Source organism: Protopterus annectens, chromosome 4.part1 (assembly GCF_019279795.1).
Source record: "Protopterus annectens isolate FY-2018-M chromosome 4.part1, PAN1.0, whole genome shotgun sequence".
In the NCBI taxonomy this organism is placed as follows: domain Eukaryota; kingdom Metazoa; phylum Chordata; order Ceratodontiformes; family Protopteridae; genus Protopterus; species Protopterus annectens.
In genome coordinates, this window is record NC_056734.1 from 847950562 (window position 1) to 847976198 (window position 25637).

A 25637-nucleotide genomic window follows, 5' to 3' on the forward strand; every position below is an offset into this window, starting at 1 on the left:
AGACTCTGTACCTTGTATTTATAAGGTGAAAATCTTAAACATTAGACAGGATAGAAATTATCTGCATTGTCAAAGTCCTTCAAATGCAGTACGTATGACTAGCCTGATAAACCAACCAGGACCAACCAGTTCAGTATGCAGCCAGAACACATACATAAACACATTACCAAAATAACCTTACCAAAGTTAACTTTTATATTTGCGTTCACTGTGCAACTGGTAGTAATAAAATGTGTCTGAAACCATTCTATATTTGATTGTGAGATCAGCGGAAAAGTATGTTTTTCTTTAAAATATTGTTGACGTGATATGTGGACTAGACACCATTATGTATGCTTTTAAGGATAATCCAAAAGGCTAGAACATGAAAAGCAAGAACAGTAAAACTATGCATTCTTTACTGGGAAAGTCTGACTGGGACAGAGCCCATTTTCAGTGGAGGCCTGAGGAGAAATGCTCCAGACACATGTCTTTGGAATGTGGGAGGAAACCCACACAAATGCAGGGAGGACATGAAGACTCCGCACAGAAGGCACCCTAGCCGAGAATCAAACCAAAGAATTTCTTACTGTGAGGTGACAATGCTAACTGCTGCACCACTGCATCACTCATTATACACCAGACAGATACAACCTAATACATAATATCATCCAAAAAAAACTAGAAAGTACAGTAAACAGAAACATAAAAAGTAAGTTGGTTTCTAACCTTATACAATACATTGATAGGTAGTTACTAGGCATGCAGTCCAGGGAACCATTAAAGAGCTAGCCCAAATTCCCAATTTCCAAAAGCACTGTTTGGCTAAGTGAATTGGTGAAGGTCACATTGTAAGCAAAAGCAGGTGGAAATATTTAAACCCAGTGCCCTTAGTACAGAAAGCATTAATAAGTCAGGGCATTAGCCCTCTGTGCTAACTGTCAAAAGATAGTCACGTTGCACACTAAGAACGCACATTACATAAGCACAAACAAGAAAACATTGCAATATGAAATCATTTGAAGTAAGCACTTAGAGTACAGAACATTGTGACAGAACCATCTAGAAAAGTATACACATGTGGTGTGTCAAGCTTAACTGTGAGTTATTCACGATCTACATTCTAATGTGTTATCACAAATCTGCAGTTTGGTTCTCTTTTATTAAAACATCAGTCTTGCAGTATCTCAGAGAAACTACCTTTCTGCAACACAAAGCAATCAGAAAAGCTCCATTCAAACAACTACTACATGAGTTACTTCTGTAGTACAGATGGCTGCAGACTATGAGTATGCCTGTTTTCAATCTGTTTTGACAAAGGGACAAAACAGGTGGTGCTTTCACATGGCTCATGGGAGCTGGCTATATTAATGGGTTATTTCATACTGCTCTTGGCAGCAGATCATGAAAGTGACAATTTGCATTCTGTTTTTGGCAGCTAGCCACCGTAGTGGGTATTTTCACACAACTCGTGGCAGCTGGCTATAACCATAAGTACATTCATAGTACTCATGCTAGTTGACCATGATGGGGGTTATTTTCATTCTCTTCATGGTAGTTGGCTACAATCATGGGGACTTATTGTATATGACTGTGGGGGTTACTTTCATTCTCTTCATGGTAGTTGGCTACAATCATGGGGACTTATTGTATATGACTGTGATACTTGAAACAAAAGATAAGCCATTACGTGATTTTAGATGTGCTGAGTGTCTAGAAGCATCTTTGAAATACCTTCAATAAAGAGGATGAAGAATATATCTGATTTTTCTAATTTTAACAAGTCACCTAACTGCACTTTCTGTTGACTGCAATGCTTACAAATAATATTTAGTTCTGACGTATGGTTGCATTTTCGACAGGCCTACAAAACTGGCCTCTGCTGCAAGATAATTCCTTATTTAGGTATAAAATACCTTACCTTACACTTGCAGTTGAAAAGGAAATGCTCTTGGACTGGGAATTAGAACTAGGTGCCGATAGAGGAAGTGAAAGTTATTGTTATGAGCTTTATCCTTCAGCTCTCAGTGTGATTCATTTAACTAACCATTACATACTGAATGACTCTGTGTACAAGTAACAATACTAGACAGTGTTCCAGGGTTGACTCACAAAAACGGTACTTGTGTGTAGTGGGCTTGGTAAGTAAACAAATAAGTAATATAAAAAATGAAAAAGCTTTAGTGACAGTTTTAAGAGGTACATTAGATACCATGGAAAACTCTTTACTATTGAGAAGAAGGTGACCTGATAATAGCTACTGGAAGTGTAAGAATAAATGGCATAACCTTTGATGGTTGCCAAAGTATGCAAGACTTTGTATAATTTTCCATTATGCAGACTATGAGTGCACCAGTATAAAATATGTCTGAAGGTACTGTTTTCAAAATAATGTATACTTTATACACTTAGCAGCATATCTGTAGAATATTACTAGAGTCCTCCAGCTTTTCCGAAGAATAAATCTTTCATGTAAAGTCTTCCATTCTATCTAAAGACCCACAGCTTCCTTGCACATTGACTGCAATCAAAAGTATGCATGTTACACTAATCACATGTTTATGGGAAGGAGAGAGACCTCTTGCTTGCAACCCTCATTGCACCAACAGCATTCTCTTATCTTCCTTGACACAAAATAACTTAAAATGCTTAAATAAATTCCTCTTCTTTCTAATTGTACAGTCCCTTAAATCTAGTTAGCTGTTTCTGAAAAAGAAGCACAAGCTGTTAAGTATTTTTTTTTTTGCAATTCACACTAGAGTCCTATATATCTGTCTGTCAACATCTCCTGACACTGGTAAGCCATGTTTTGGATTTCTTTTTCAGAAAAATCAAGCTAAATTGTCAAGAGATTCAGCAGTTAATATTGTATTTTCTTTTTAATTTGTTTCTGAAAAAAAATCCATCTGGTTCTCCTTCTCCTTTGAGCGGCTATATCTTCCATGTAGCCTGATAGTTATTATTAAGGATTTCAAACAGGATTCTGAGACCAATTACCACATTACACAGCTCTAAATATGACACTCCAGTCTCCCACACCACCTGTACTATTAGGAATGCTTATTTCAGTCATCATCATCCTCTGTGAGTTCTTACTCAACAGAAAGTTATAGGCATTTAAGTTCTGAGTCTTTTGTAGAATCCTGTTCTTACGGGAGCTAGTAATCACAAAATATATAAAACTGGATAGAGAATTGTCATACGTAGTGCTTCAGTTATTTGAGGAAATTCTGGATCCCACCCAGTTCAGGTTTGTGAAAGGCAGATCATGCCTCCTGAACCTGATCAACTTCTTTGAGGCAGTCACCAAAGCCGTGGATGAGGGTAAGGTGGTTCACACAGCCTATCTTGACCGCGCCAAGGCTTTCAACACCATCCCCCATTCTGGAATTATAGCTAAACTCACTAAACTAGGTATAAATCCCTACGTCACAAGATGGGTTGCCAACTGGCTCACTGACAGAACCCACACTGTAAAAGTTGCAGACTCCAAATCTGACCTCAAGGCAGTGACAAGTGGAGTGCCACAGGGTTCCGTCCTGGGACCTCTCCTGTTTGGTATCTACTTCTCTGAAGTACAGGCTAACATAGAAGGCCTCTGGCTGACAAAGTTCGCAGATGACTGCAAACTAGGAGCCATAGTCAAGTCTCCAAATGATGTGGACATCCTACAGAAGGGCCTCACTGAGACAGATGCCTGGTGTCAGAGCCGTGGCCTCAAGCTCAATGCCAAAAAGTGCAGTGTCATCCCCTTTGGTAAAAACTCTGTACCTATGAACTACCACATAGGCAGCAATCTACTTAACACCAAATGCATGATAAGAGACCTTGGGACCCAGGTGGACAGTAGTCTCTCTTTTGATAGTCACATCACCACAGTAGTCAGGAAGTCCTTCTACATGGCACACCTCATCATAAAAGGGTTCTCATCCAGGAAAAAAGAGGTCATTGCTCCCCTCTACTAGTCACTCATTAGACCCATTATAGAGTACAACGCCCATTTTGGAATGTACCTCACAAGACATCTGCAGCAGCTGGAAAGGCCGCAGAAGTACCTCACAAAGAGGATTACTGGCCTCAAACAAATGCCCTACACTGACCGCCTCAAAAAACTCCAGCTTTACTCCGTAGCATATTGCCTACTTCAAGATGATCTCTGCCTAACATATAAAGCTATGTCAAACCCAGAGCTGTTGGACATGCCACACCTAAAGAAATCCCAATCCCTCCAAGCTACATGCTCTAGGGACCTAAACCTTGTCACCACTATAAACAGGACATGCTGGAGGGATAGATTCCTGTCCCAGAGACTTCCTATACTCTGGAACAAGCTACCCATCTATGTCAAGCAAAGTTCTTTATTAGCACTCTTCAAGAAAAATCTTGATGAGTGGATGGGAAATAGGAAATACACCCCTGGAATCACTTATGTGTCTCTGCTGGACAGTGGCACAGGAAAATAACTTTCTTGGGTGGCGTAAGCTATGGTACCTTGTGGCTAGGCTTACGTAGGCCCTTGGGCCGATAGCCTAGTACCTACCTATGAACCGATGAACCTATGAAAACACAGATAAAGAATAACCCAAGTTCTAATATCACATATGGGTTGTCTGATCAAGAGAACTGGCTAAGTAATTCAAGGAATTACGACATCACAAAAAAGACTTCTAGCAAGTGGACATAGATCAAAAGCTGCACTAAGGTGAGCATCAGGGTCTCCCATATATTTAATGAGGTCATCTGCATATCGCAACACCTTATTTTATATATTTCCTCAATAAATATCTAGTTAGCAAAAAATTACAAAGCCTAATCATGAGAGTTTCTATTTAGAATGCAAACATTAATGGAGACAAAGGAAGCTCTCCCAGGTGCCCCTTGTGATTTCAAGTCTCTCTAAGAGTTTTGTTCTAATTTTAACTCTAGCTGAAGCATAATCATTTTTGTTGCTTAAAAGAAGAACAAAATCAGTAAGGAATCCATAACTTTCTAATATGATAAATATATAACTCCAGTCAACTCTATGAAATGCAGTTCCAACATCAAAAGTATAACAGTTGCCTGCCAATAATTACTTAAGGATATTAGCAAAAGTATACCTTTGTCATTTAAAACTCCATTGGTCATAGCGAACTACTATTTATTAATTTATTTACTGACATTTGATTACATTCTGACTGGATGGGAGCCCCGTTTTTCAGTGGAGGCCCTGGAAGGAATGCTCCAAAGTATTACAAAGTATTTTAAGAACAGTAATTTTATAGTCTTCAAAACTAATGCAAAAAACAAATGCAGTTTAAATATTTATACCAAATTAGACATAATATGTAAACATTGGTTAAGAACAGATATAAATTATATGACAATGATTTAATAGTTAGAGACATTTTAGCAGGTTTATAGAGAAATTAAAGGTAAGTTAGTATAACACAAACAGGAATTGCAATACAAAGTGAGAGAAAAACAGGCTTATGATATACTTAGAGAAAAAGCCAAGGGAGAGAAACTGATAGAAGTAAGGAAGTGAGAGAAGAAGGGAGAGTAAGGAGATGTATGGTATAAATAGTTATTTGTTCACATTTAGGTATATATTTTATCCTGATGTTTAGCAAGAACAGAACCAGCTTTTGGCTAGAAAGTCATTCAGAATGGTTTTGAAGACTGGAGGTGGGGTTGATCTGATGGATAAAGATAAGGAATTTCAGGCCTTAGCAATATGGCACTAGTACAGACAATGATAGGTCTGTGGACAGACAAGAGTTTTTGGTCATTGGATCATAATGATCAACTAGGAACATAGTTGTGTAGAATGTTTTTTAGTGCTGGACAGGCAGATGGATGCTGGATAATTTCACAGGTGGTAGGAAGCTTTGTATATGCTAGTTGATGGGGTAGTTCTAACCAATGTAGGCTTTTTAGTGCTAAACAGTAGTGGGTTCTAAAAGGGGTATTCACTGTAAATTTAGCAACTTTATTATAACTTTGTTCAAGTTTTGATTTTTGTGATGTTTGAAGGTTAGTATAGATGGGAGCACAATAAAGTAGTGTGGGGAGGAGATGAGTAGTGGTAAATGTAGCTTTAGTTGCGTCAGTGAGAAAGTTTTTGGCTTTATACATCATCCTTAGTTTTTGATTAGCTTTTCTTAAGCAGTTCTGTATATGCAGGTCGAGCTAAGATGAAAAGAAAATAGACAATTCAACTGGCAAATATGACCATACATAAGTTGTAGTCAGAGTTCAAGAATGTAACAGGCCTATACAAAGAATAAAACTGATGTCTTTGTATGTCATAAGGTTAACCAAAATTATTGGCTTTTTCCATACTAAGTGGCTGTGTTTCCTTTTGCTGGATTGCTTGGCTAAGCTAACAAAGTGCTGGACAAACATATCTTTATATTTTAATAAATAATGATAGACTATCTGACCCAGGAGATTTATTGTTATTTACTTCATTAAGTATCTCCATAGCTCTAGCTGCACTAAGGGACATGACTGGGGTTTGCCATTGCTTTCTAGAAAGAAAGGATAATCTATAGAATTCTGGCTAACTAGGTATTGTAATCCTACAAATGGAATACTGCCTCATGTAATTCAGTAAAATAAGTATTATAGGGATCTAGGATTAGAAACAAACAAAAAAAAAACAAAGTCATTCCTGAAGTAGGATTCATAATCCTATTACCTAAACTGTTGACTCACTTTGTGTAGTGTAAATATTTCTCTTAATGTTTTGCATAAGTCTTGTGCTCATGGTTATAAATCCAGGCTGAGCTTGAAAAGCATCCAGCAAGGTCAGTGCTCAACCCAGGTCCACAAATAAATAAAAAGATCAAAATAATTACTGTTTGTATCCTCAACTGCTAAGCAAGAACCTTATGTGAGGATTAGAGTAATCAAAACATTTCAGATGTAGGGCATTCCTAGCAAAAGCCAATATAGTATCCATAAGTTTAATAATATTAAACTGCAAAGATAAAATTACACATGCCCTAGTCAAGAGATCTTGCTTACTGCATGTATCTAGAGCTCTTAAATTATGATTATCAACTTACTATTAAATTCTATAAGTTTACCCTGAGTGTAATTCTGCAACATATTCTTCAACATTTTCAAAGGCATTTCAGAAGCATAGGTGTATACTAAGCTAACAACCACTAGGGGCCTTAAAACAGTAGCCATGCAATCCAAATGTGATCCACAAATTTGATTTTTATTTGATTTATAGGGAGTGATTTACTGACTGCCTCTGTCCATCAGAGATGTAGGAGCCTGACCATGTATGAATTTCTGATTACACATCTACAGGTCTAAGTTGCACCTAAATAGGGATAGGGAGGAATTCTGATTCACATGGTTGGAAAGCCTATTCCAGAGAATGGGAATTCTCTGAGAAATATATCTGTTTCTCCAACATGCCCTATTTATATTGTAAGCAAAATTTAGGTCTTTTAATCTAGCAGTTCTGATGCTGTCTGTTTTGTGGATGTGCAACAAATTCATCAAAACAGGGTCCAGGGATGTCTTGCATGCCAGGAAAAGATCACCCTCAAAAGTCTGTATGATACCGAGTAAAGAAACAGGGTTTTGAGGCAATCACCATAGGACATTGTGTTTACTCCCTGTATTCTTTTTGTAAGGAACCTTTGTGGACCTTCCATTTGCTGCATGTGTTTGGTCAGGTACATATCAAAGGGGACATTATACTCTATGATGGGCCTGATGAGGGCTGAGTACAGTGATGGCCTCTCCAGACCTAGATGCCATGCCCTTGCTTATAAATTGAGCAACAAGGAAGGATTTTCTTACTTCCTTGGACACATTTTGGTTGAAGGCTAGGTTACTATCTACATGAGTTCCCAGATTCATGACTAGTGAACCAACTTGTAAGGGTGTTTTATTAAGGATATAGTTACCCGGGGTGGCAGACTTCCCAAAAGGTACTATAATGCATTTCTTGGCATTGAGTTTTAAACCATGGCTTTGCCATCAAGTGTTTGTCTGTATTAGACCTTCCTGAAAGGTGTTCTCATCTTGGGGAATTTTAAGGAATACTCCCTGTTTACAATCATCTGCAAACTTGGTTGGCCAGAGGCCTTTGACATTAGCTTTTACATCTGAAAAGTAGATGCCAAAGAGGAGGGGGCCTAGCACAGAGTCCTGGAGGACTCCACTAGTCACCAACCTCTTTGTGGAGGTGGCCTCACTGATTCTAATCTCCTGGGTCCTACCAGTGAGCCAGCTAGCTATCCGGCATGTTATAAAGGGGTTTATACCTAGTTCTGTAAGTTTGTTGACAATGCCCAAATGGGGTATTGTATTAAATGACTTTGACAGATTTAGATAGGCAGTATGCACTTTTTTCACCCTCATGCATTGTCTTAGTCACTTTTTTAAAGAAGTCCACCACATTCAGTAACCATAATCTTCCTTTGACAAAGCCAAATTAGGATGTATCTAGTGTCTGTAAATCTCCTATGACCTTGCTGATAATTTCCATGGTAATTCTTTACATATTTATTTATTTTTATTTACTGGCATTTGTTTACCGGGAAAGTCCACTGGGCCATGGAAGCCTATTTTCAGTGGAGGCCCAGGCAGAAAGCTCCAGAAAGTGTTAAATATACATAAAAAATATTTACAGAAAATACAGAAACATAAATTAATTACAAAATGTTTAAGAGGAAATTGAATGCACAAAAATTTGTTGCAGATATTACATCAAAGAGTTAACAAATTGCAAAGGATATTCATTAAATTAACCTAGGGTGAACTAGACCTGCTAAAACTTTTTGATATAGAGGCTGACCATCATCATGGTCATAGATATAATAATAGGAAAATATAAAGTTGAAGAAAAATGTTAGGATGAGGCAGTAGTATGCAGCAGGAGTGGTATAGGTCAATGAGACCCAAAAAATAAGCAAACCAAACATTTGCAAAGCCCACATGGCTTTGCACATAAGACTAGTCAGACTAATAAGTCAGTAGTTTCCAGGATGTGCTGAAGGTCCTCCCTTATGAAGGAGGAAGATCATCACAGTCCTTCATTCATGTGGCATAAAGCCTGTTTTAAGACTTTACTTAAATAATGACTCCAGGGGCCCTAATAAGTCATATTTTAGACTATTCAGGAGGTATCCTGGGATGTCAGTGGGGCCCATTAAGACCATGTTCTTGGCTCTTTTTGTAATCTGCCAATTATCCCTTATTTCCAATATAGAAAGCTTAAGGAACCTAGCCTGTTGCTGAAAAAATTCCCCTTTACAGAGTGGTGCTGGCATAATGGAGGTCTTTTCCTCATAGCCACAATGTACAGGGTTTGATTATGACTTTGGTTGTGGGTCAGGCTTGTAATAATTTGCAGACTGACTGCCTAGTATTCACCTATGATACCATAATCTTCTTATGCTTATCTAGGCTTTGCAGGCATCCATCTCGGATGTTCAGGGACAACCACTGTTAATTTTTTTTAAGGGCCTAAGGGAATTCCTCATATTTTAGTTGGGGAAGAAGTTCCTGGTACGGTTGTTGACTACCATCCTCATCTGTCCACACTTCAACTGACATTGTGGGTGAAAGGATTTTGATTCTTCATAGACACCTTTTTTCTGAGGACATGCGAAAAGTCCTGCAGGAGGCCAAAAAGAAAAAAGAAGGCTACTACTAGGAAATCCTACTTATGCAAATGGAAGAGGTTTTCTATTTGGTGTCTGTCTCATAACCTTAACCCACTTCCTTTGGTTCTCTCTTATTTGTATGAGTAGCTCAATGCTGGTTTGAGCTATTCTTCTATTAAGGCCCACTTATCAGCCATTTCTGCTTGTCTGCCTTTAACTCCTCCTTTAGCTTCTAGATGTGAGGTTAAACAATTTCTCAAAGGCATCCTTAATATTAACCCTCCCAAGAAGCCTGTTCCACCTCCCTGGGATCTTAATTTTGTTTTGGAGAAGTTAACTCAGGCTCCTTTTGAGACTGCTGTTTCAGCTCCCATGTAACATTGTTCTTAGAAGGCTGTTCTATTGTTAACTCTTACTTCTGACAGATGGGTGTCTCAGTTGCAGCCTCTTATGGCTTGTCCTCCTTTTTTAGTTTTCATGAAGACATGGTGTCCTTATGCACAGATCCTCTTTCATGCCAAAGGTGGTTAATGAGGTCTCCCTCAATCAGTCTATTAACCTGCCTACTTTTCCCCCCTCTTTGCAGTCTGACAGTGAGAGGGTGCTGCATACTTTGGATGTGCATAGGCAACTCAGAATTTATTTGAATCAGACTAAGGGTATTCAAAAATCTGATAAGTTTCTTGTTTCTTTTCATCCTGGATCTTTGTGCCTTGCTGTAGCCAAGCAAACTATTTCTTGGATTTCTAGGGCTATTTCATTTTGTTACACTTTTCATGGCAAGAGCCTTCCTTCTTCACTCATTCTACTAGAGCTGTGGCTTCTTCTGGTGCTTTTTTCAATGGCTTAGATACTAATTCTATTCTTGAAGCAGCTATCTGGACTTCTGTGCATACCTTTAATAAACACTGCAAGTTGAATGGTATCTCTAGTGCTAGGGCTGGTTTTGCTAGTGCCATTCTCCATGGCTTCTTAGGGGACTCTTTTTATCCTTCCCCTCCCACGTTTCTTCTTGAGCTTTGGCAGTCTCCCGAATGTAAAGAATACTATAGCAGTGAATTTGAGGACATAATACAGTTGTGTAAAATCTTATCAGAAAGGTAGATGTCCTTGCCTTCAGTACTGCAGTATTCACTCCCTCCCTCCTTCCCTGCAGTCCTTTGCCTTCCTGTATGTACAGGTTACCTCTTGGGTTCCTTGAATTGGTGTTCCTATTAGGGGCAATCAGTTCTGTTTTATGGTAAGCCTGAATGTTGCCTTTATGGTCTACATAATTCAAGGAGCATTACAGTGAAGTTCAGGTGTACCTTTACAGGAAGTCTTTGGTATACTGGCCGGACGATGGGCTTCCATGGCAGGGAATCCAGAATGTAAAGAATACTGCAGCAGTGAAGGCAAGGACATCTACCGTTATGGTAAGATTTTGCACAATGTACTTTACACATCTATCAGATGTGTGTCTGGCATTAATACTATTGCAGGGTAAGCATTAGGAATGTGAACAAACATTCTTGCCCACTTTACAGAACAGTTTGCCCTTCACATTCCATGATAAAGACTTAAATAAACTAGACATTTGGTTTCAAAAGTATAACATTATCTGTCTTGCTCAAAATAACTTTGCATGTTTTGAACTCAGTTAAATACTCACTATTAAATGTAAACAATAACCAACATGTATAGGAAACATAGCTATTTATAAACCTTCCAAGTATGAAGCAAAAATCATTTCAAAGAAAGAAGAGACACATACAAAACATATATACTTCACTCATTCCCTGTATTAGACCTCAGGCAGTTTATTTTCTAACTTTGAATGATTGCATCCTGGTCTTTTTTCAAAAATGAAGTTACGTCATCACATTTCAAACAAATGTTCAAATCTCTAGCACCTTAGGGTCTCCTAAATTTTATTATTATTATTATTATTATTATTTTTATTATTTACATTTGTTGACCGGGAGTGTCCGACTGGACGTAGGTCCATTTTCAGCGGAGGCCCGGGGAGAAAAGCTCCACAGTTAAAATAAACAGACAGTAGTTACATTGGATTACATAACGATTAACAATTTAACATAGCAATTACTTACAGCATATTTACAGATGAAGAACATAGTACATCAGTAGACAACTAGAATCTTTATCTGTAAAGTACATAACAGACATTAACAAATGTTACAATAAGAAGTTCCTGCTGTATAATAAGTACTAGGGCTTATGAGCATCTGAGCTTGCTATAATCAAGGTAGTTAGTGGAGTGGAAAGAAAGGTAGTGGTTGGATGGGGTGGGTGATATTAGAGTGGGAGTTGCAAGGGCATGGCCAGCATGTTTTTAGGTGCGCTTTTAGTAAAGTTTTGAAGTGGGTGCATGATGGTACAGAGGTAATTGTGGGTGGAAGGGAGTTCCATAATTTGGCTATGGTGCAAGAGAATAGTGCTTCACCAGCAGAGTTATTGGCTTTAGTGATCTGCAAGTGATTTTTGTTGCTGGATCTTAGTGGTCTGGTGGTGCGATAGGGTTGGAGTAGATTCTGGAGGGATGGGACATTTAGTGGATGGTTTACTAGTTTGTGGGCTAGTGAGAGTTGATACCACTGAAGGAGGTGAGGGAGTTCAAGCCAGCCCAGTTCAGCAAGTGAGAGACAGTGGTGACTACGGTAGGATGCCCTGTGGCAAATTTGGCGATTTTGTTGTAGCAGGATTCTAACTTGTTTAGATCGCATTGCCTTAGGTTGGTATATATTGGAGAGGCATAAAGTAGCGTGGAGATAAGGTGGGAATTTGCTATTGAAATCTTTGCTGCTTTGGTGAGAAGTTGCTTATTTCTGTATAACGCTCCTAGTTTTATTTATTTATTTATTTATTTATATTTGTTGACCGGGAGTCATCTCGTCATGAGAATGGACTAGGTCCATTTTCAGCAGAGGCCCGGGGAGAAAAGCTCCACAGTTAAAATAAACAGACAGTAGTTACATTGGATTACATAGCGATTAACAATTTACATAGCAATTACTTACAACATATTTACAGATGAAGAACATAGTACATCAGTAGACAACTAGAATCTTTATCTGTGAAGTACATAACAGACATTAACAAATGTTAAAATAAGAAGTTCCTGCTGTATAAGTACTAGGCTTATGAGCATCTGAGCTTGCTATAGTCAAGGTAGTTAGTGGAGTGGAAAGAAAGGTAGTGGTTGGATGGGGTGGGTGATATTAGAGTGGGAGTTGCAAGGGCAAGGGTTTTTTGTGGACGTTTTTTATGGTCATGGATATGTGAATGTCAAATTTTAGTTTATTGTCTATTTCCACTCCTAGCAATTTGGTGTGTTCAGTTGGGTATATAGTGGTGTTGTCTTTTGCTGTGATGTTAAACTGAGAGTTGTTTTGAGTATGTTTGGTGGGATGGAAGATGAGTAGTTTAGTTTTGTTTGGGTTGAGTATTAATTGGGCATCGGATAACCAAGTTTCAACAGAGGAAATGGCTTCCTGTGTGACTTTTTGCAGTTTGGGTAGGGACTGGGCTGAGCTGATGATGGTTGAGTCATCTGCGTATTGTATGAGTGTGCCATGTTTTGTGGCAGAGGCTAGATTATTGGTGAAAACAGAGAAGAGTAGGGGTCCAAGGATGGATCCTTGGGGAACCCCTATGGAGACAGGTAGTTGGGGAAATATGTCATTCTGCCATACAATGGATTGTTGGCGGTCAGACAGGTAACTCTGAAACCAGTTGGTGACTGATTGAGAGAAGGATAGGTTATTGAGGACAGAGATAAGTTGTTTGTGTGGGACCATGTCAAATGCTTTAGATAGGTCTAGAAAAGTAGCAGAGGAGAGATAGCCATTGTTTGTATGCTGAAGGATAGTGTTAGTAAAGGAGAGTAAGGCAGTGGTGGTGCTATGGTTTGGTTGGAAACCATGCTGAGTACTGGAAAGGAGGTTGTTAGTAAGGAGGTAGTCTGAGACCTGAGAGTGTATACATCTCTCTAGTATTTTGGAGACTGGAGAGAGAATAGCTATGGGGCAGTAATTGGTTAGTTCTGTGGAGGGTCCACCTTTGTGGAGGGGAATTATATGTGATACTTTCCACAGTGTGGGAACATAACTTTCTGACAGAGATCGGTTAATCAAGATGGATACTGGATAGGCCAGAGCATCAGCTGTAGGTATTCACTTGGGAGGTTGTCTGCTGCTAATTTGGTGGGTTTAAGTTTAGTTAAGAGTTTTTTATGTTGGCGGTAGGTACAGGAGAAAAAGAGAAGGCAGTGGGGAGATTACTAGTTGAAGGTGTGGGCTGGAGGGGAGGGGGTTGTGTTGTTTAGCTAGTGATATTATGGTCTGGGTGAAGTGTGTGTTGAATGAGGTAGCAATATTTTCTGAGGAGTGAGGGATGTTAGGAGGGGGGGGTACTGTCTTTACCTGCGTGGAGGGTGGAGTTTATGGAGGACCAGGATTGTTTGGGGCTGTGTTGTGAGGAGTCTAGGGCAGACTGGTAGTACTGGAATTTGTCCTGTTTTATTAGCCTTTTGACTCTATTGTGTAGTTCTAGGAATTTCTGTCTATTTGAGGGGGTTTTGGTTTTGTGCCAGTGCTCCCAGGCTTTATCCTTGTTTTTCATTTCTGACTTAGTGGTTTTCTGTAGCCATGGAGAGGGTTGTGCTTTGGTTCTGGAAAATCTTATGAGGGCATGGTAATTAAGGATGCTCAGGAAGTTAGTATTAAAAAATTCAACTGCGTCATCTAGACTGAGGTACTTTAGAGGATGCCAGTTACATTCTTTGAGGGATGAGATGAATGTGAGTGGGTTAAAGTTTAGTTTTTTTACGTATTTGATGGTATATTAGCTTGGTATAGGTATTTTTGAGTAGGAATGTTGGGGAGTGATCACTGAGGCTATCTGATAAGCAGCCTGTTATATATGACTGGGGGCTCTTACTGACTAGTATCCAATCCAGGGTAGTGTGTTTGCTGGAGTTTTTATTTATCCTGGTTGGTGACTGAACTAGTTGGGTAAAGCCATGAAGGTTTACATGATGGGTTGGATGGTTGCCAGAACAGAATTGCCAGTCAATATTGAAATCACCTAAAATTATAGTTTCTTGGGGGAGATGGTGGGTAGACCAGCTGAGGAGGTTTTTTAGTGGAGGGATGTTTTGGCCAGGTGGGAAGTAGCATCCAATTATGTTGATGGTTTTGTTTTGGTTTATTTTGAGGTTGGTATATATTATTTCTTCATTGCCTATTTGTGGAGCTGATGATTTTAAGATCTGGATGTTTAGATGCTGTTTAAATATTATAGCTACACCGCCTCCTTTCTTGTTTAGCCGGTCTACTCTTAGTATGCCGTAACCTATAGGGAGTATTTGCTCACTGGTAATGTGAGGTTTTAGCCAGGTTTCTGTCAGGATGACTATATCTGGGGAGTACAAGTCTATGGTGGCATGGAGTTTGTGGACTTTGTTGGATATACTTCTAATATTTAGGCTTAGTAGAAGGAAGTCACTTGGCTTTCTATTGGCTGTAATATGGGAGAAGTTGTGGTTTCTAGTCTGATTATGAGGATTGGCGTTGGAGATGGTAGGGCCAGGGTTGGAGTAGATGTCTCCACTTAGGGCTAGTTTTGATATGCATGAGGTTATTAGTTTTTTCAGTTTTTGAATGTGTTGGTTTATAAGGGAAACTTTATGATTGTGCTCTGTGGGTAATAGGTATGGTGGGAGGGTTACTATGTTAAGTTGTAGGGATGCTTTATGTTTGAGTAATATAGTTGGTAGAATATGTGGGGGTGCATAGGGATGGTTCTTGAGTTGGCGGGAAGGGAGCTGAGTGAGGGTGAGACATGAGTGGTAGTGTGAGTAGTAGTACAGTGGTAGTGGTTGAGTAGGGGAATGATGGAGCTTTGGTAGGATGTAAGATATGCAAGGAGAGTGCATGCAGTGAGCATAGGTAAGGTATGCTTGTACATGTTAGTTGAGGAGATGTGATAGTAGTGGGAAGATGGAGGAGATAGTGTTGGGTTAGTGCTGTGGTTGGCTATTGGAAAGATGGGAGGGGTTTGTGAGTGTAATAAAGGTGGGACCAATGGGGGCGGGAGGGAATATGGGGCAGGGTGGGGAGCAAAGCAAGTAGAGACCCTGTTAGTTGCTCTTATGCGGGGGCTGGAAACAATCAGTTAACAGAGTTAACTGATAAATGAACATATTATAGTGACAAGTGTGGTTGCAGTTTTAAAAATGGCGCCTGCCACAGGTAATATTTATTAACTAAAGTAGTATAAGTAGAAGTATTTATTAACTAAAGAAGTATGAATGACAAACTCTTCAGCAAAAAAATATTTTTATAGCTGCATTACCAACTAGATTCTAAATCTTAAACTGGATTTTATAAGTCATGATAAACACAGTAAATATTAATTTTGTAATATTTAGTAAACAACTTACAGTCTCAGTAACCACTCAAGTTATACAATGCTGTTAGCAGCATTTTGTTTAGCCAGCTGAATGTTTCCATATGAAGCTAAGCACTTCCACCTGAGTTATGTTTCTGTAGCACTATTTAGAAAAGTATGACATTTATGCCATTATAAGTACATATTATAAGAACAAAAATTAATATCTCTTTAGTTGCATTAGACACAGGCCACATACTAGTGCAGTTGTATTGTCCATCCTTAAGCTTTAAGATGAAATCTTCCAGTACATCATATGTAACATGCTTTTGAAATGATTTATTTAAATATGTATAGGCAATATTAGATGCCTAGAGAGCATCTGTAAGATGTAACTGCAGAAATGTCTGGAGGCATCACTAGGCTGTAATGAATTAAAGGTCACAGAAAAGGTCACTATCTAAAAAAAGAGGAAAAAGATCATGCAAGAAAATAAATGTGTGTAATAGAGTGGTCTGTGACACCAAAAATCAGTCATCTCCAGTATAATTATAACTTACTGTAATTCAATGATTTAATAAAGAACTCTCAAAAGCATATCCACTGCCCTTTATGTTTATGTAAAAAAGATTCTAAGGATGCCCTTCGCAAGTTAAATTATGGTATGCAGACGTAAGTGTGTTTTAGTAATAAAAATAATTACAATATTTGAACAGACTTGGAAGAAAGTGCATTTTTATCTTTAGCAAAAATCCTACTGATAAATATCCTGAAAGTTTTCAGCTCATGGACACTGGATTTTCCTCTTAGAACCTGTGCAAGATCCAGCTGTTTTGGGGAAGGCTGTCTTTCTGCTTGAGATTAAGGAAGTATAGGAATGCACATCTGTGTAGAGCTACCTCCAGTTATATAAAAGTAGTAGAATCCTTCTACCAACAATAGGGACACTTTCAGCAGTATAGGTATAAGAGCTTACATTTAAATCTACCTTGTCAGCAGAGTTTAAATACCAGAAGAAAGCCAATTCTTTGCATCCTGGTATAGACCAAGTTATCCTGTTTAGAAAACACCTAGTTGTTGCCCACAGTTATAAATTTGTCCAAGACACAAATTGTTGATATCACTTCTCTTTTAAAGAAACTGTTTCAAACCTCACTATAATTTCAATCATTTACCATCAAACATAGTGATAAAATATCTCTTATGCTGTTTCAGAAGTAAATCCTCTGAGGATATTCAGTGATTCTGGGAATATAAGTACAATATGTTTCATGCAGCTAAGGCAGTCTTCCTATTCCAAGATTCTTGCAAAATTGACGTCCAAGATGGTTGCACACTGGTCAACAGTTTAATTTCAGCTCTCTTAGTGTGAAATAAGGGTGAATGATATAGTCAGCTTGGGATAAAATTCACATACTGGCTAGTAAGTGTATTGCCTGGATGTAAGCAAAGAAGAAATTTGGAGAACCAGAAGGAAAATCAACCAAAAAAGGTGAAGAGAAAATACTGGCTGGGAACTACCCTGCAACTGTTTAACAAAAAGTATTTCAAGCTTCAGCTTTGGTACAAGATATGGCTTCCAGTAACTTAAAAGAAAAAAAAAATCAAATATAATCAGGAGTGATTAAAATAAATGAAACTTTGGAGGAATGTATCAATTCATAACACAAGTCAGGAAAAAAATAGAAGAAGCTTTAACTGTCTATTAAGATCTAATGACAAAACTGCAACAATCAGAAGATGAAATGAAGAAAGACTGGCTGAGTATGGGGCTTCTCAAGAAGAGCTGTTTCAAAAAATGGTAGAGTTAGAAGACAGACATAGAAGACATGGAGAAAACATGTGATTTTGTACTGTACCAGAGAAACTGGGAGGAACAGACTGCATTAATTCTATAAATGCATGAATAAGCAACTGGACTCGTATTCCACAGCAAGACTTGTTAATTGAAAGGGCACACTGTGTGCATGCTCTAAAAATGGCCATGAGAAAACAGCCAAGATCTTTAGTAGTAAAGATGCAGTCATACCAGCAGAAAGATTTGATCCTGACAAAACTGTGTCAGAAGGGAAAAGTAATACAAATTAGAGACAGCAGAGTGTTTGTCAAAAATAATGAAGATTCCTGTAAAATCAAATTTTAGCCTTTCACTGCTATCATGGAAATTAGTTATCTACACTTGCTGATCCTTGATCTGCATCTCTGTCATTATAATCCAGTGCTTTGAATCTCATAGATCCACTGTTGTCCTCCAGCTAATCTGAGTTTGTTAGAGAGTTTTAATAATAAAAAATATATATAATACTCGAACAATGGTCCAGTCATAGGCCTGTTGGAAGAAAGTGCAGTTTTATCTTTAGCAAGCAACCTACTATGAAATACTTGGAAAGTTTCCGGTTCAAGGTATGAGACTACTATACTGAGATTGCCCTCCCAGTACTGCAATATGAAATTCTTAAATAAGCACACAAAGGGAACATTATCAGGTACTCATCAGGTTTGCTGCATGTATATTAAGAGGAGGAATCCATCTCTTGGAGTCAGCACCCATGTAGCCCTCAGAACTTTGGTCCTTATGAGCTGTGGAAGAGAAAGACAAATATTCTGCATCAGTCATATCTGTGGCACATTCTTGCAGATTATGTCCAGTTCCTGGGTGAGACAGTAGCCTGGCCATCTCCTGCTTCTTTCTTACCAGAACTACTGACACCCAGAAAAAAATCAGTTGGCTATTGGAAGAACAAAAGTTTGAGTCATTGGTGGAAGGAAATGGAGTATAGATGAAAGTACTGCAGTGAAAATTCCATACAAAATTCCATCTAATAAACTAACCTAAAGGTGGGGTGAGGAATTGTATGGCCTAGAGGCTCACTTCATGTTCAAGCTATGCACCTCCAGTTGTCCTAAGGGAATCACTCTGAAAATGCAACTGATGGAGTTTTCCCTGCACTACTGTTGTTATGCATGGATAGTTAATATCAGAAGGCTCATTATGTAGGCCACTGTCAGAAATAATATAAAGTTGTTAGTGGCTGGACCCAGACCCTGATGCTTGGTGTGCATATGTCAGACATGACATTAGCAGAACTGATGTTAAAGATGTTAACAGCCAAGCCGCCAGCTGTAGGGAGGTTGGTGTCAGTTAAGTCTTGACCTGAGATGCTTGATGCCAGGCTAGATGTTTGTGTATCTTGTATCAGGTGAATTGAAACTAGAAGGGGCACTGACAGTGATATTAGGGATTACAATAGAGAAATTAACACTTACTATTACACTTGGATCCTGAATGTTAAGGATTTTTGGTCTTGATTACTTCTCTGATAATTTAATGAGCATAAAGTACTGCATCCAAAGCATGTCAACCAGCAACAAGCTTTGATATACCTGAGCAGGAGGAATTATACCTGAGCAGGAGGAATCAGAAACAGAGCATGTGTCCTACAGACTGACAGAGGACGAAAAAGCAAAGCAGTGAGGCCCATCACACATTCATGAATCTCAACACCCAATTACTGGTCCAATTCATGAATTAAAATATCAGTTGGAGAGGTTTGGAATAAAGAAGTAGTGCTGCCAGTTTTCCTAAGGGTTGAGAGAATATCAGCTACAACAAATTCCTCCACAGATGTCAGAAACAGAGATGCGAACATAGAGATGATTATTGCTCTGGAAATCATGATTGTTTTCCTAGTACTCTCTGCAGTCTATGAACTAATATAAATATATCTTCTATCATCCCGGATTGTAGAGTAAAGAACTTCTTGTCTGCCAGGAACCATGTAGTTCTTCCATTTAGTGATGATGAGTAGCATTATTCAAGTATTTTCAGAATAAATGGGATGAGATATCATGCTTCAGCCCAAAGCAGAATAGATGCAGTTAATATTAGATCCCAGAGTACCTTTTTCCCAGTTTAAGCATTTATTAAAAACTAAATAACAATGAACACAAACAGAATCTTCATCAAAAGAAACTATTTATAACTCTTTTTTAAATAGATAGAAACAAACTGTGCTAAATTTTCTGATCAAATAAATAAATAAATATTGAGCCATAAAAATAATAGAATCTTATTTAAAGCTGAATTATAGCTATACCACTTTTCATAAAAAAGTCATAAAGAAGAAAGATTACAGAGAACTTACAAGGCGTGTCTAATTTATGTGCTATGTGTTAAGCCAACTACTATATCTATATTCCATTTTCTAGCTGTCTGCTTGCATATAAGTGCTTGGGATGTACCCATTTCTTCAAACCATAGTAAAAGAGCTTTAAGCTCTGACAGTACTGAGGTAAACATCTGTTTCCATTTCTTGTTAATACATTTTTAGCTAGGTGGAGTAGAAGATTTAATGCTGCAATTTGTGTGTTAGTTATACCTGTTACTTCTATTTCTCCCACCAAGAAATTCTGGGACTTGAGGAATATGGCCGGTCTCAATAATTGTACAACTAAATTACAAATATCTTCCTTAAGTAAATAAAGCAAAGTGTATTCCCACATACAAGCATCCAGTCTGCAGGTTCTAACCCAAAACATTTCTAGCATTTGTTCAGTGTCCTTGGAAATATTCATGAAATCCTAGCAAATATATAAAAATCTTAATTTTCTTATATTTGATGCATACCTTGAGATTGACAAGAAGTTCATCAAATTTCTATGTGGGATAGGAGTCTTCAATTCTGTCTCCCACATAAGTTTACATTTTTCTGTTTTTTGTCATCTATGACTGATAAGTATTTTATAAGCTTTACTAATTGAACTTTTATTATAATATGTCTACAGTGCATCTAATGTCCTGGTAATAAAACTGGGATGCTCATCAAGGTTTAACCTCACACAAGTTAAAGTTTCTAACTTTATGCAATAACAAATTGAAATATTCTCTATAGGATTTATCTACATTATATGTATCAGAATAGCTAGCCCAAATAAGAAGAGTTTTGTCGATAATTGACTCCAGTACTGTAACCCATTACATTTATTCAATTTTCCTCTAAAATGAGGGAAAAGTCTATAGTAGTTACTGGTTGCAATTATGGGAGCCATTTCTTTCCACCATATTTTTAACTTAACCTGATTTAAAAAAAAATTATTTAAAACAGATTCCTGACATCAGAATCTGACATATTTCTCATGAAATATTAAGTGTAGGCAGGTCTTATGTCATGAATGTTCCATCAGCAAAATATAGCAATATGTCCTTCCAGTGTGGAATAATTTGTGTAACCAACCTTAGTGTTGTTGCCTGTATGTATAAACCAATATCTTGGAATTCTATTTCACCCAAGAAGAACAGAAGGGAAAGAATATATCACTATTTTTCATCTAAATCAAGATAGTGTATTATGTTTTAAAATCCCCATGGTACATGGAAGTCCAGCTTGATTCCTCTATATTCCATTTTTTTTTGTTAAGGATGACCACTACATATTAATGATGCTATTTTGGGGTCTCATGGAAACTAGTGATTGTATCTGTGAATGATAAGCCTCAATATAATTGTATTAGTTTTCACTGTTTTCTACTGACAATTTAAAACAAATGTGTATGTGTGTGAGAGGAGGAGCACTAAAGGGAAATCAAATGTACAGCAGTTAGTATCTTTTTTTAACTAATTGCTTACAATTATCAATTAAAACATTGACAGCAGTATATCCATGCAAAACATATTGACTGAAACAAGGCATTGTAAGCTGCTTTGCTAGCACTTCCGTGTACCATGGGAAATTTAAAATTTAATACTCTATCTCAATTTAGATTAAAAATGCTTTGTTTTATAGTAAATAAGTGACTGCAAACACGGAGATGTTCCATGCATCAAGGTAAGTATTTTTTAAATCGACAAAAAGCATTAGATATGATCTTTAAGCCCCTCTTTCTACAGCAGTGGCCCCCATTAGCCAGCAGATGAGATACAACTGATGCTGCATACTGACGTCCACTGATTCAAAAGGCCTCACCTTGGTCTAGTCACTGAGGAAAACTCTTTCTAGATAATAGTGCCTATAGCTTGGAAATTTCTACCAAAGGCTATCAGGTGTGAAATGAACTTCAATAACTTTCATAGATTCCACCATCACTGGTAGACCATTAAAACAGGGCATACATGTGTAACTGCTACTGAGATAATGGAAGATGTACTGCCATTCAAATGGGTGCCAAAACTATTTTTAAGACTACTGAAGCATTGCAAATATTGTAAGTAAAAGATCTACCATTTGATGAAAAATTTCTCATTGACTATAATCTCTCATTTACTGATTCCCCGAAGTGGCTAGTTCCAGAATGTGTTGTGTATTTTATGCTGTACTGTGGGACTGCAATACAAGTAAATGATGTATTCAGCATTGCAGGGCATTTTTCTTTCCAAATTGTATCTGTGTCAGTGGAGTTAGTATATTTAAGTAAGGGAGGTAAAGTCACTCCACTTGAGGGGTAGTGCTGGTTATCTTGTCTATCCCTGCAAAATATGATGACAAAGATGATGATAATGCTTGATGCAGAACTTTTACCTAGAGTTTTGCTGAGCTGCTTTTTTAATGAGTTTGCACTGTAGGGAGTACAGCTGACAGGTTGCCTGATGAGTTCCTGCTAGGCAAGCATTCTAGGTGCCTTTAATATATTGGATTACCTGTGAACTTGACTAACTACTGTGCATAAGTCTTCATAATTACTCTACGGTATGCTTGACTTGTTTTATCTATTTTTGATTGATTCTGTGGCTATTTGGCTTCCGAACTTGATTTATTTTGTTATATAATGGTGTCTATCCTCAGGGTTTGGGCAGATAATAGAAACAACTGGTCTTTTGACTTATTCACTTTCACAGTAAGCAAATGTATAATTACAAACATATACAAAATAAAAATAAAATTATCTTGATTTTGATTAAGAATCTAGAATGGCTAATGGGAAACACACACATAAAGCTTAATGAAGCTTTAAATGGTCAGCAAAAAAATTATTTGATAACAAAAAAATAGTGTTTGGGAAACTGCTTAAGTTCTTTTTCACATATATGATAGAAAAGAATTGCAGAGATATTCTATGTTGCACCTTAAATAGGGTACATGGATAGCCCACTGACTGGAGCTTGAATTCAAGAAAGAAAAATAAGTCACCAAGTTGTCTTGGTGTCTGGGAGATACAGTCTTAGTGACACTGCAGCCAAAGCATCTTGGGATAAAATCTCTAGAAACATGAAAATTCTGTTTCCAGATTTAAAGGTTTGTGGATTAAAAAAAAGCTCAGACTAGAAACACAAGTCCATGCATTATAATTTATATGACCTTTTAGAGTAACTGCTATTCTAATATTTTAACATTTCTTTTTTATCAGATGCAAGTAACTGTTTTAGATGCCCAGATATGCAGTGGCCAAATGAAATACAGGACATGTGCATACAGAAATTGCTCGATTTTCTCTCTTATGAAGAAGCTTTGGGTGCTGGACTGACAGGATCTGCGGTAGCTCTTTCCATAATTACTGCATCCACCTTCTGTACCTTTGTTAAGCACCGAGACACTCCAATTGTGAAAGCCAACAACCGAGAACTCAGCTATCTTATCCTTGTTTTTCTATTTCTTTGCTTTCTCTGTCCCTTAGTATTTATTGGCAAACCCACAGAACCTAACTGTCTGCTTCGTCAAACTGGTTTTGGTATGCTGTTCTCTTTGTGTGTTTCTGGGATTCTGGCTAAAACCATTATAGTTGTTATTGCTTTTAAAGCAACAAATCCTTATAGCAATTTAAGGAAATATGTAGGATACAGAACACCCTGCTATATTGTTTCCATTGGCACATTGATACAAGTTACTATATGCATTATATGGTTGACAATATCTCCTCCATTTCCTGACATGAATATGAAACTTGAAGAAGGAAAAATTATACTACAGTGTAAAGAAGGGTCAGAGATCATGTTTTATTGCATGCTGGGATATCTTGGCCTTCTAGCCAGTGTTTGTTTTGTTGTTGCATTTCTGGCAAGGGCATTGCCAGACAGTTTTAACGAAACTAAATTTATCAGTTTTAGTATGATTGTGTTTGTGAGTGTCTGGTTATCTTTCATCCCAGCATACATCAGCACAACTGGAAAGTATATGGTAGCTGTAGAGATATTTGCCATCATGGCTTCTGGTGCTGGAATACTAATTTGCATATTTTTTCCTAAGTGTTATATTATTCTAATGAGACCAGACTTAAATACTAGAGGACAACTGCTGGGAAGTACTAATGTCTCCAAGAAAAAGTAGTTTTTGGTTTTCACTTTAAGATTTTAAGGATATAGACTAACAAATGCTGCAAAGTTTGCCTTCTGGATCTCATTAACTAAAATAGTGCAAATCCTTGTTCATGCATTTTCAGTAGGTTGTGTTTCCTAAGAGGTGTATTTTTTATAACTTGCTCACTTCAACAAATTCATTTCTCTGAGCTGCAGCAATCTTGGAGTCATTATAAATAAGTAAAAAGAAGGTGTGAGGATTAGGTTCTCCACACAGGGGGATACAGGAGTCCTTGCCCCCATAGAATTGCTTTTACTATTGTTCATTTGTGTTGTTTAGTTGAAAGTTTGGATGATTGTAGATACAGGTAGTTTAGCTTTTCTCGGTAATATTTCTAACATCTCTGTTTTCATTGTCTTATGTTTCATGGGACATAGATGATCCATTACAAATACCTTTACCAGCACTGCCACTGTGTCTTATGCAAAATCAAATAAATATATCAATAAAGATGCAGACTTCCTGTAGAAGGGACTTGGGATCTCACATAAACAGCAATCTAGCCTTCGACCATCAAGTGTCTATAGTAGTGAGAAAATCATTCTACATCATATCATTTATAAGCAAAGGTATGGCATTTAGGTCAAAGGAGGTCATTGTTTACATCTATATCAGAGCATCGAAACCGACAATGTCGAACGCTCACATGAGCGAATATTCATGTACTTGACAATGGTATTGTGGGGGGCTGCACCACCTACACCTCCTGCTAAATATATATTCCTACTCTGAGATCACACTACAGTCAGGAAAGGGCAAAAATCCCGATCTTCACTGTGCAGTGAACAAAATTAATAAACTTCGAGAACGTGATTTTCCACTTGTGAGTATTCGACATGGTCAGTTTCAATGTTCTGATATAGACCCCATTGTTCCACTGTATTTGTCACTCATCAGACCTATCACTGAGTACAATGTTTCCTTTGGTATACACCCAACCATGCACATCCAGCAACTGAGACATCTACAGAAGTTCCTCACTAAAGTAATACAGGGTATAAATAACATGTCCTGTGCATACTGCCTTAAAGCCTTATCCATGTATTCTACCTTGTACATGCAGTTGAGGGAAGATCTATGCCTGGCATACAAATTGTTATGTTCCCCCCCCTCTGGGCCAGTAATCAAGGAGCCTAAATTATCACCACTGACACTGGAGAGGGACGTGCACTTGGAACAAAAATGGATACAATCAGTATTTCTAGATGCAGCTGTCTGCATCAAGCACAATTTCCCTTAAGCTCACACATGGTACACAATCTGGGGTCTCTCTCTCTCTCTCTCTCTCTCTCTCTCTCTCTCACTATCTCTCAATCCCTATCTTTTCAGGGCCCCAGTGAGACTCCCCACCTGCTCAGCTGTA

General features: G+C 37.9%; 1 protein-coding gene across 1 annotated transcript in view; it reads left to right on the forward strand.

Moving 5' to 3' along the window:
* LOC122801327 (extracellular calcium-sensing receptor-like) overlaps nucleotides 1-24244 on the forward strand; it is a 216826-nt gene extending 192582 nt beyond the window's left edge. Inside the window, exon 6 of the mRNA XM_044070868.1 lies at nucleotides 23328-24244. Coding sequence (XP_043926803.1) covers nucleotides 23328-24244 — 917 coding nt within the window. The remainder of the gene's footprint in view (nucleotides 1-23327) is intronic.
* Nucleotides 24245-25637: the final 1393 nt, after the last annotated feature.